General features: G+C 46.1%; 1 protein-coding gene across 8 annotated transcripts in view; it reads right to left on the bottom strand.

Moving 5' to 3' along the window:
• INSC (INSC spindle orientation adaptor protein) overlaps positions 1-12,427 on the bottom strand; it is a 128,896-nt gene that overhangs the window by 40,468 nt on the left and 76,001 nt on the right. For all 8 annotated transcript variants that reach the window (XM_068555128.1, XM_068555134.1, XM_068555135.1 and 5 more), the window contains 2 exons: positions 8,044-8,157; positions 1,649-1,774 (listed from right to left, as the gene is read on the bottom strand). In XM_068555128.1, the coding sequence (XP_068411229.1) occupies positions 1,649-1,774; positions 8,044-8,157 (240 nt within the window). The remainder of the gene's footprint in view (positions 1-1,648; positions 1,775-8,043; positions 8,158-12,427) is intronic.

Below are 12,427 nucleotides of genomic sequence, written 5' to 3'. Positions count from 1 at the left end.
TCCACAGCCTTCCCAGCTGCACAGGTTTTCACTCTGAGCAAAAAGAGCCCTGCTGTTTTCCTTCCCTGGATTGAGGTTTTCCTGCGGCTCTGCAAACTCTCTAAAGCCAAGAAATGCACAGCTTTTGGAGAACTGGCGATTCTAGTCCCTTCTGCCTTTTCCTCCCCTTCTTCCTGCCAACCAGCATGAAAGAAGATGAGAAACAAACGCGCGTGGCCATTTCCCACTGTCTAAGGAAGAAGATTTTATGGGAGAAGAGAGGATTATTCAGCACATGAAGCTGGAAATGCTCAATGCATTTACTTCATGGAGTCTGTCTGTCTCGCCACTGCCTCTCTCCTCCATTTTACCACCTAAGCAAGCACACACATACAAAGGCTTCTGACCCCATGGGAAGGGGGCACTCTGTCCAGAGGGCTGGCACTAGCTCCTTCACCACTTTGCTGTGTGACCTCAGACAAATTACTTCCCCATTCTGAGCCATAGCCTTCTCATCTGTAAACTGAGCAGATTTCCCATGCACCCTCTATCCTCAGCTAAAAGCACCTCAGAGCCTGTGATCCTGTGACTCTGTCCCATAACCTGAGCAGATTTAGAAAGAGGCAAGGTAGAATGTAAAACGACCATCTGTCTAGGAGTCCAGACCAAAGTAAAGAAGCTGAGGGTAGGGTGGAGGTTTTCTGGGCAGCCAGGACCAGACTGTGGGACACGGATGCACAGGAAGGGGAGCAGTTTGCTTGTCCCATCCCCTTTTAGACCAGTCACGAGAACAGACTCAAGGTACCTACCCCTCACCCTGCAGGCACCACAACTGTCACCAGGTCATACCAGGCCTTTCTATCTCTCTTCCATAAAAAAAATTCGGCATCTTTCCTTGAAATGTGGTTGAGAAATCCCCAAGTGTCAGCACTAGCCTCCCAACCCTCCTGCTAACATCCCTGAGGACCCATCTGCAGGCTCAGACCCACTCAGGCACCAGTGTTGAAGCAGCCTCAGCCCTACAACCTGGGGTAATTGGGAGGTGGTAGCTGGAATCGGTCACGTTGCCCTAGGTTGGCCTGGAGCTAGGCACCTGGGACTGTCAAGTCACCACCTTCTCTCCAATCCTGGCCACCCCCAGTGGTGTTGACCCATCATGCGCTTGGACTCCAGTTTCCCTTTCCCTTACCCAAGCCGTCTTTGGGTGGAGCCCACCTGCTTGCCCAGGCACCCATGCCCACCCTGCTCATGCCTATCCTGTCCCCGGAGGAGCTGGATCCTCTTCCTTCTGCTGGGGTCCTGCCACGAGAGAAGGACCAACCGCCCTTAACCTCAACACCCCTCCCCACCTGACTTGCCTGCCTCCTGCTGTGTTCCCCCCCACCTCCCACCCCGCCCCGCCAACCAGGCTCTGTTGGCCACTCCACCCAGGAAGTGCTGAGTGTCCCCCTGGACCCTGCCTTTCCTGCTGAGCTCCTCAGTCTTGGCCCCCTTCATGTCTTCATCAACCACAGTCAAGATCCCAGCAGCCCCACATGAATGATGCCTGGGAACAGGAGGGACTCGGGAGACTTGCTCTTGCCAGACGTCCACCAGGAGGTCGCGCTCCCCATTCACCCACCCGCTCAGGGACCTCAGGCCCCGCCCAGCCAGCCAGCTGCGCCCTTACCTTCTCCAGCTGGTGGACACCCTCCTCCACGCAGCAGATGGAGGCCAGCGTGCGGAGCGCCTGGGGGTACAAGCACCGGAAACTGTCCTGCCGGCAGACCTTGAAGAGCGCCACGACCCCACCCTCCTGCCAAGAAAAAGAAAATGTCACGTGAACTCACCGTGTGAGCTCTCCGGGGGCTGACTCAAGAATTACTGATACCCCTCACTCAGCAGGTGTGTTTTGGGGTCTGTAGGGTGGCAGAATAGCCACCCCAAAATATGCTGCTTTAGTGTAAGGATTATTTTGATTTGAAGGCAATTAAGAAGAAGCAGATACAAAAAAAGATCTCTGTCCTCTCCCTGTTTGACTAAAAGCAGGACATAAGTTTAAAAAGATTATACCCTTTCCCCTCTCTACTAGGAAGAACAAGAGTTAATCGCTGGAGACAATATTAGACCCTTATCAGCCTGGATTCGGCACCAGAGGAATCCACATAGCAGACCTCAGTCTTTATCTACTATTAGTTTCCCATATATGTGTCTTCCCACAATTTGCCACCCCTAGAGAGTCAAGGTTCTCTTCCTCTGTCTTACCACTTCTCTAAAAATGTACTGTTCCTTTGCTAAGATGCTACGTTAAGCCCAAGTTCTAACCAACCCTTTGAGTTACTCACCTCTGACCGTTCCCATGCATAAGTACGGTGCAAGTGCTAATAAACTTGTTTTTTTTTTTTTTTTTCTTTTGTTAATCTGGCTTTTGTCAGCCCAATTTCCAGGGCGCCAGCCAGAGAACCCAGGAAGGTAGTAGTAAAAAAGAATGTTTCCTCCCCTCTGGTTTCTATACACACAGACACACACACACACACACACACACACACACACACACACACACTCCCAAGCTCCCACACGTGTTACGGTGAAATGCCAGCTCCAGAAATAATGTCACTCTTGGTAATCTAAACTGGAGGTGAGGGGCCAGGGCAGGCACACGTGCTGGGGCCAGGCTCAACCCCAGTTAACACTGCTCCCAGACTCCTGGCAACCCCCCTCAGCAGCCGCCATGGAATAAGCCTGGAGTTGTCAGAAACAGGTTCTAGAAACAAGTCTGAGGCAGATGGAGGGAACCAAAACCTAGATGCCTCGTGCTGGTTCTCACTATGCCAGTGACCCCCTGTTACTTCTCAGATGCTCCCACCACCATGGCAGGCACACAAAAAGGAGCTTTATTTACATCAGTAGTATAATTCATTTCCATTTGGGGGATGGGAAAAACTGAAGTCCAGATGGGTGAAATAATCACCCCAAATCCACACTGGTCTTGTTTTCACTCCTTCACTCCAATTTGTAAAAGGAAAAGAGAAAAAACCTTTAGGATTGATCAGCTGAGCTCTTGAATGTGAACCTGTACTCTTCCTTTCTGAGACCGTGTGGCGACCTCCCAGGAGAAGTCTGAGAGGATTTCTGAGAAGAGTCTGGGAGTGAGGCGCTCAGCCTAACTGGACATCTTTATTCTGTAGAAAAATCACTGAAGCCGCCTTGGCTCCCAGAGCAAAGTGAGAGAGACCAACAGACCACAAAGGCGACTCACCACACGTCCAGCAAACTGGTGGCAACCCCACCGTGGGCATCCACGTCCAAAGCAGGGGAAGCTGGCTATCCCACAACTGGCTTTGACCTGTTTCCTCCCTCTCCCCTTCCCTGAGGGCTGGAGGGGTGCCTAGGAGTGGCAGCAGGAAAGAATGCATGAGCAAGTGGTCTGAACTTGGTCCTGAGGGGCACTTGCCTTTAACCGCACCACTCCTAGCTCTAACTATGCCCACTGCCCTCGGTTCCCCAAACTGAGAAAGATGTTACAGGAAGAAGGAGGTGGGTTCAGCAAAATTACCATCGCCAATCAGATTTTTCAGAACTCTCTCAACAAAAAATGTACTATGCACAAAACAGGCTCTGTTCTGTGTCCCCAGGGACGCAGCAGTGAATGACTGAAAGGATCATGTATGAGCAACCAGAAGAAGCAGCAATGACCACTACGGCCCAGCACAGCCTCGCTGAAATGTCACCCCAGATCTCCCCTTCCCCGCACCCCACAATGACAAGCCCCGGGCCCCGTGCAGTCTAAGAGTTTGGCTACCCATCACTGCAGGGACCAAGATGAAAGTATCCAATTCTGGGGGAGTTCAGAATTTCTGACATTTTATAATATTCCTCCTTCCTTTCAGGGTAGTTTATTTGGTGGGAAGGGGTCATATCTTAGGACTAGTAAATTTGTTCAGGCAGCACAAAAATATTAATGGTTTATTATATGCCAGACCCTTTGCTGGGCACTGCCTCAGTCCCCGTCCATGCTGAACTCCTTGTCTGGCAGACAACGTTAAAAGCAGGAAGAAATCTGGGTAGCTGTGCATTGAAATGGGGAGGGGTTGCAGGGTTAAAAGAGCACAGAGTAGGAACTCCTGACATAATCTGAAGGGGGACAGTTATAGAAGGGTCAAAGGGTCACTTAAAATGATGTGATTTTAAATGCACATCATTACTCCGATAAAAAATATGCTCTGGTATGGGGACAAGGCACTTACCCCTCTGAATTCTTGCTCCACAGTCCTTTATCCCTGCCTGCCTACTTTCCCACGGTTCCTGGGACATCCGATAAGGGTTCCACATAAAGACCTTACCCAGAGAGTCACTGACATAAGATCAAATTACTCTTTAAAGTAAGAAGAAAGAACAGGAGTCCTAAAGTCTCCCTGGCCAGCCTTGTTGGCTATTAATGACCTCCCGCCAGATGTAAATATTTATATGTTTATATACGTATGCATGTTTATATGTGCGTGTATTTAATCATATATAGTACAAATCTTATTTATATATGTACAGTGATAGATAGATAGATAGATATTTACGTCTGGAGCAGACAATGAAGAAACGATGCCAAAGAATGGGAGGCAGAGAGCCAGGATCAGTGTGGCAGCCTTCCTTTGGCTCAGGAGACGCCAAGTCTAGCATAACTATATTTAAGCCTCTGCATCCATTTGCACTGGATTCTCATTACATCCTTTCCCAAGCCTGTGAAAAATGGTCTTCTTAGCATTTTTAGCTACTAGGAGAAGAAGGGGGGAATCCTGAACCCAGACTGAGGGGATTCTGGTTCAAATCCTGGCTCTGCTGCCGGCAATCTTTGGTTAACAATGGGGTCGTTCCACCTAGAGGGGTGGGATAGGGAGGGTGGGAAGGAGGGAGATGCAAGAGGGAAGAGATATGGGAACATATGTATATGTATAACTGATTCACTTTGTTTTAAAGCAGAAACTAACACACCATTGTAAAGCAATTATACTTCAATAAAGATGTTAAAAAAAAATTAAAAAAAAATACAAATAAAAACAAACAAACAAACAAACAAACAAAAACAATGGGGTCGTGACAGCTACATGACTCAGCTGTTGAAGGAGCAGTGAGTTAACGTTGTGAAAGGGCCGAGCACCCAGTGAGGGTGGACCTGGACAGCCAGGTTGGGATCAGGTCACAGAAGGCATCCTGGTTAGAAGGGTGTCTCATACCCTCGTGAAAGGTGTCCCAAGGGCTGGAATATGTGGGAGGGAGAGGAGATAGAAAGTGAGACGGAATGTGAAGCCCCCATCGAGGACCGAAAAGAAGCACTCAGCTTAGAGTGGGACCAGGAGCCGCCTGAGCTTGCAGAATCACACTTCTGGCTGGAGCTTGTTTAATTTTATAGAAAGCTCTGGGCTCAGAGCCCAGCTGTATAATGGTATGCATTACTCAGACAGGCTCAGGGTAAGCTGTCATAAAGCCGGAGGAGGCCACTTGCGGGGTGTGTAGGCTAGTGGTGGGGGGAGGATAATAGAGGAACTGGAGTGGCGAGGAGGGGGTAATTTCAACAGTGCACAGGGGAGTTTTCTGTGCTCTGCACTCAGGAAGGGATGGGATTATTTGCCACCACCGTCATAGGGAGGACTGGGTTTATTTCTTGGCCGTCAGAGGAACCCAAGGGGATGAGAGGATAGACCTCAGACGGGTTGCCCAAATCATCTCATGGGGGTAGCTCAGATGGATGAAGGACCCAAGGACAGACCACACCAGGCTCCAAGGAGGTGAGTGAGGAAGGCCACTGGGGGTAGCTGCCCCACATCTGTCACCATATTGGGCATATTTCCTGAGCATCGGAGGTGAGGATGCTGTGCAGGGCATACCAGGAACTCCCAGCGCCTTTGTCACTGTCAGGACTGGAAACCCAAACATTGATTTTGCTGGAGGACCTAGTCTCGCCATCTTCCAGGCTGGGAAGATGGGAGTCATCATGGAATCATCTCTCTGCATCAACCCTCCGTCTACTCTCCCCCAAGGACTGGAGACAGAAGAAGGTTGAGATTAAAATTCTGGAGTCAACAGATCTAGTTAAAATCCCATCTGCATTTAATGCGCATGAACTTCTCTCTGAGCCTCTGTTCCCTTATCTTAAAAATGGGAATTATTATAACACATCATTAGATTATCGGGAGGATCAGATGAGATGATGAAGGGAAAGCTTAGTGCAGTGTTTGACATATAGAAAGGATGCAGTAGATAATAAAGGTTGTGGAGAGGGGAGGAGGGCAAGGGAGGATGGGGATGAGAAGGAGAAGGCAGACAGGAGGAAGAGGAGGGAGCCGGGCTGCTGAGAGGCAGATCAGGACAGCAAACAAGAGCATAGCCTTTGCTGTCAAGCAGCCAGGTTCAAATTCACCTTGGCCACTTACTAGTGGAGATTTTTAAAGCTCCCTAGTGATGCTAATATGCCTACAGGGTTGAGAACTTCTGAGTCACACTTTGGCCCAAGAAGCTGAAGGGTCAAGGATTGAACCAGAAGTCACCACTGTGGGCTTTAGGATCATGAACTCTGAATTAAAGAGACTTGGGTTCTAATTCTGACTCCACTCTTTATCAGTTGTGTGACCTTGAGTAAGCCTCTCAAACCACTTCCTCAACTATAGATGGGAAAAACGTGGTAACTGGGCTTCCCTGGTGGCGCAGTGGTTGAGAATCTGCCTGCTAATGCAGGGGACTCGGGTTCGAGCCCTGGTCTGGGAAGATCCCACATGCCGCGGAGCAACTAGGCCCGTGAGCCACAACTCCTGAGCCTGCGCGTCTGGAGCCTGTACTCTGCAACAAGAGAGGCCACGATAGTGAAAGGCCCGCGCACCGCGATGAAGAGTGGCCCCCACTTGCCACAACTAGAGAAAGCCCTCGCACAGAAACGAAGACCCAACACAGCCAAAAATAAATAAATAAATAAATAAAAAAGAACCACTATGTCCATCCAAATAAATAAATAAATTAATTAATTAAAAAACAAACAAACAAACAAAAAAAACAAAACGTGGTAACTACTTGTTAGGATGATTTTATGATTTAAAAGAAATAACGTTTGCGAGGCATTAAGCACAGTGGAGAGCACCCTCAAACGTTAACTATTGCTGTTGCATACAATTTACTTCTCCCGTGACCAGAGTTGACAAGCATTTACCCTGCTCTTCCAGATTTCCTTAAAGGCTTAGATCAGTGATTCTGAGAGTGGCCATGCCTCAGAATCCCCTGTAGAGCTTATTAAAATGTGGATTCCCAGGTCTTACCCCAGGACCTCGGTAAATCTTGGAGGGCGGCAAACCATTTATGTTGTGTTTTCCAAAAACTCCCTGAGGGATTGTGATGCAGAGTTAGGACTGGGAACCACAGAGCTGGAGTATCTTCTTGTGACTGGCATCTTAAGCCTATTGAAGGATATAACTTTGATTCCAGTTAGATCATTATTCTATCCCCAATGGTAATGTCATTTCTCAAGTTTAAAAAAAAAAGAGGCAAAAATAAAACAGAAGGCCTTAGCAAGCCCCCTAGGGAGCTACCAATTGCCTATATTTGTTCTAAATGTTTGGATCCAACACTTAGAACAAGTGCAGGGGCAAACTGACCATGAAGCTAATGAATTACAACTCCCATGTAATTAATGAAAACCACTGCCCTCAATTTTGTCTTTCCTTCATGTCATAGTGCAGTGACAGCAGGCATTTTTAAGATCCAGCCAAGAACCTAAGTTGGAAGATATGTTTAGTTTGGGTTTGGTGGGATATGTGAAGATGAGGGAGGAGGGTTGATATTTATAACAGCCACCACGTGAAGAAAGATGATAGAGGCTCCAGGGGCACCATCTTCTTGTCTCAAGTGGGAAATGAAATCAGAGGAGTTAGCCACTATTAAAGATGGAGACACCAAGGCCCAGAGAGGGGAGGTAACTCTTCCAAGATCACATAACAAGCAAATGCTAGAGCCAGGACAGGCTTCCTAAGCCAGCTGTCCCCGCCAAACTAGCTTCCTCACACTCTCCCCAGGCCCATCACCTTGGCCCCCATCCATGAAGATCACCTTGGCTATGATGCGGCACAAGGGAGCCCCCTCCTGGGTCAGGCTGAACAGGTTCCCTGTGGTGGATTCTGTGGTGTAGATATTGTTCGAGGCATCGATTTTTCTCACCAGTGCCTAAGAAAAGAGAGCAAAGTCTGATGGTTACTCACTCATCTACTTTCTGCTCATCTTCCTTAATGGAATACTCAAGAGTGTCCTGAAGTCTGTAACCCTGCCCCATCTCCACTACCCCATGATGGGGTAACTTAGGGAAAGACATGAGTCAGGATGAGGTCTGAGCTACATTTCAGAAATATGGGATAATCTCATACCCCTGGGGCATGGACAACCAATGCGCCCTGCTCTAGTCAATCAGAAAATCAGCTCTCATCACTGATGGGCTCAGCAAGCACCTTTTTGCTATTCTACTGCCTCCTGATGAGAACAGAAACCATCGGTGAAATAAACAGACCATCAAGTTGAAAACCAATGAGTTGCTACAGATATGACCAAAGAATTTGCTCATTTTGGATGGCCGTTAGCTAATGGCAAAGTCTAGCTGGGTGATGGGTTCAGGAGATGAGTCAAGAGAAACATTCTACTCTGCAGTATCTTCCTGCTCAGAGGACATTTGCCTTAGGTGGACAGCCAGGCCAACACAGCAACCCAGAATCCTGTCAAAGAGTGGGTAGCTCAGTGAGGAATGCCACTAATTACGGCTGAAGGATCTAAGGCTGGTGGTGAGAGGGCCGGGAATGACCAAGCACAGGACCCTGGGAGGCTCAGGAAGAAGAGCAAATGGAAAATTCATCAACAAATGGGATATGAAGATTATTCCTAGAAGAGTTTAGCTTATTTCTGGGAAAAAGCTTTTCACATAACTTGAAACCACTTCATAGTCAGCCATTTGTTTTGAAGGTTGTGATTCATCAATTATAGATGACTCCTACCTGCTAATTAATGTTCATTGCTTGAGTTTCTCCTGGGAGGTGTGGAGATGGAGACTGGGGAGACTTGCCTTTGGGGGCCTCGTGCGAGAAAGTAGGACCTCTGGGAAGCCACTTGTGCAATTTCAGTTGCCGTGTTTATTTTAAAATATTAAAATGGATTTGTTTCAAATTCATACTGGTGTTATGGAAAAGACACAAGGAAACTAGGAGATCTGAGTTCCAGTGCCAGCCTGCCTTTTTTAACACACTATATTGATGAGGAAGTATGTATATGGTTAAAAGTATGGACTCCAGAGCCAAACTGCCTGGGTTCAAATTCTGGCTCTGCCACTTCTAAGCTCCCTAGAGCAGGTAACTCAGCCCTTCTGCACCTCAGTTTCTTCATCTGTAAGATGGCAGAAATAACAGTGTCTATCTCTTATGGTTGTTGTACCCATCTTTTAAAGTTGCTAATATATATAAAGAACTTCTAAAGGTATCTGGCACACAGAAGCAAAATAAAATTCTTAGCAGTTTTTATCTTGAGATCTTGGGCAATTGAGATAAACTCTCTAGGCTTCAGTTTCCCCATTTGTAAAATGTTTTAAATTAAAGGGGTTTGAGGCTCAAGGTAAATAGCTCTTCCATTTTTCTTCTTTATTCAAACTCAGAATTCTTCACACATAGCAATATGCCAATCTTCTACATATAGCAGTCTAAGATTGTGTGTAATTAATCAAACTACATTAAATATAAAAATTATTTCCTAAGATTGGATAGATGCCACTTGTAAGATATTTAACAAAAAGTAAAATTAATAACCAAGATTTGTCACTGCAAATCTGTATAATGAATGTACTTCTTAGAATCATTCCCTATCTTTGCTGTAAGCAGTTATATAAGTGATATCAGTGCTAACATGAAAATGCAGATTTCATATACTTGGGTCCTGTACCTAAATGATAATTACCTAATGTTTCTGATTAGTGTTTCCACTTGAAGCAAATTAGCATTATGTTAAACTATTCAAACCCACTGTCTTTCGCAATCATTTGCTGCTATTAGACCATTTATGACTGAGGATAATTTCTTGTTAACGTCTATACTCACATATACCATAATTACACTTCAGATTTGTCTCAGTGAGTCAGCTCTCTGACAATGAAAAGTTGTAAGCATCCTTTTCACAAGGATAACTTTGGAAATATAAGAGATCAAAGGCACCACGGAAATCATCAAGGCTCTAAGTATCACAATGCGTCAGAGCTGCAAGGCGTCAGAGCTAGAAGGGCTCTCAAAAGTTTTGTTCAAGATTTCCTTCCGAGTTGAGAAAACTGAGACACAGAAATCTGACCAAGGTTACACATACGGTACATGGTGGAGTTAGACATTAACCCCTGTGAATCTGACTCCCTATTTGCCAAAGTCAGTGAATCCATGTCCCTCAGTGCCGGCAGGACCTCCCAGGGACTAGTGGAGATGAAGTCTCAAGACAAGGAGGAAATCCAGACTCTTGAGCAGCTCTCACCACACTGGAGCACAGTTCTCCACCCTGGCTTCCATTAGCATCCACAATGTTCTACCCTGTGGCAGCCAGAGCTTCTGCTGCAGGGGGCAGAGCTGACTGAAAGCCCCACCTGGATCCACCACCAAGTTCCTACCGAGGCCACACTTCCCCTGAGCTACTCCCAGCTGTGACTTAGCACAGCAGGGGCACTGCTGTGAGTCCGTGACTGCAGGCAGGGGACTCCTCTCACAGGTGACTTTGGCTTGAAAATTCCATCTCTTCCTACTCAAGTCTTCCCCCCCCTTTTCCTTCTCGGTTGTCAGCCCTGCAACATGGTTTTCCTACTGCCTTCTCCTGCTTCCTTCCCTTTATCCTTCATAGACGTTTCTTATCAAATCCTATCTTGGTATTAGTTTCAAATGAACACAGTCTCTAAAATCAAGTTTTTTCAGGTAATCGAGGAGGAATTGGTGAATTTTCAAAAATATGCTTCACCCTCTATCATGAGAAGAGTGGTGAAAGAATGGAAACAAAATAAAGGAAGATAGACCAATTAAACTGAGTGACAGAATTTTTTTATGACAGACCAGGCAGATACGAAACCAAAAAAATAGGATCTTGAAGAACAAGAGAAAGGGATTTAAAAAAAGAAGAAAAAAAAGGGTTAAGGAGATGCACACAATCTAACTACTCTAAATAAAGAATTTGAAAAGGGGAATATATTTTTGTTTCTCCATCAGAAAGAGTGACTGCAGCCCAGTGACATTTATCAGCAGGGGTAAACTCTCAAACATCAACCTGGAATAAGTTCCTCAGAAGGAGGCAGGAAAATACTGTGAAGCCTCTTTCTAAAGCTTCAGATAGAGACTCCATAGTTAGATATAGTTAGGGCAGCCCAGCCATGCAAAGGGATTACATATACATGGGTCGATTAAAGATGGCTACAGATTCTTCGCTACTCCTCTCATAGAGAGGTGGGTTCTAATTCCCCCTCTTTTGAATCTGGGCTGGCCTCAGTGACTTCCTTGACCAACAGAAGCCAGCACTCGGTAGAAGTAACATTTCAGGACTTCCAAGGCTAGGTCATAAGAAACCTTGAAGTTGCCACCCAGGCTTCTTGGAACATTCTTTTCAGAGTCCTAAGCTACCAGATAAGAAGTTTGATAACTCTGAGACTGTCATGCTGGAGATGCCGTGTGCCATGTGTAGGACCCCTGATCAATTACTCTCAACTGAGACCAACTTTCCAGCCATCCCCTCCAAAGCACCATACATGTGATGAAGCTTTCTAAGACTCTCTAAACCATCTGCCAGCTGAATACCTCCCAAGTGACCTCTGTTGATGCCACATGGAGCAGAAGAATTACTCAGCCAAGCCCTACTGAAATTCTCTACCCTTAACATTGTGAGATATAATATTCAAAATTGTTTTACGGTTGTTTGTTGTGCTAATAGAGTTCTAGATACAGGACAAAATTACAGAGATCAGCATGAAATATTCAAAGGATTACTAGATAAATTTCAAGCGAAAAGGTTTTAACATAAGGATATAGTATCGCCTGTGTCCCAAGAGAACGTTTTGGAGAAATGCATGCATTAGGACTTGGAGAAAGGCTCAGAAAGACTAGGCATAATAAAGAGGAGACAGACAAAATAATAACTGAATCCAGGCTTGGATTAGCTACTGGTCTGATGGGAAAATATCTCCTGGGTGGGAATATCCAATTTAGAGAGGCAAAAATGGATAAGATCACTTAGAACTAAAGGTTTAGGGCAGATCCAGACCTTAACTGATTTTATTTCTTCCAATAAGGGAAATCCTAAAATCTAAAAGATTACTTTTAGAAAACAAAAGAATGTGTCAGAAAGGAAAGAGGAGTCAAAGTGCGAATGCTGCTCAGATGAGTAAATAGCGCTCATTCTGTAAGTTAGATAAGGAAAGAGATCCACGTGAGAAGGAGGGCAAAAG

This window comes from Eschrichtius robustus, chromosome 11 (genome assembly GCF_028021215.1).
Source record: "Eschrichtius robustus isolate mEscRob2 chromosome 11, mEscRob2.pri, whole genome shotgun sequence".
Classification (NCBI taxonomy): domain Eukaryota; kingdom Metazoa; phylum Chordata; class Mammalia; order Artiodactyla; family Eschrichtiidae; genus Eschrichtius; species Eschrichtius robustus.
The sequence above is the reverse complement of the archived record's forward strand: the minus strand, read 5'-3'. Positions and strand labels throughout refer to the sequence as shown.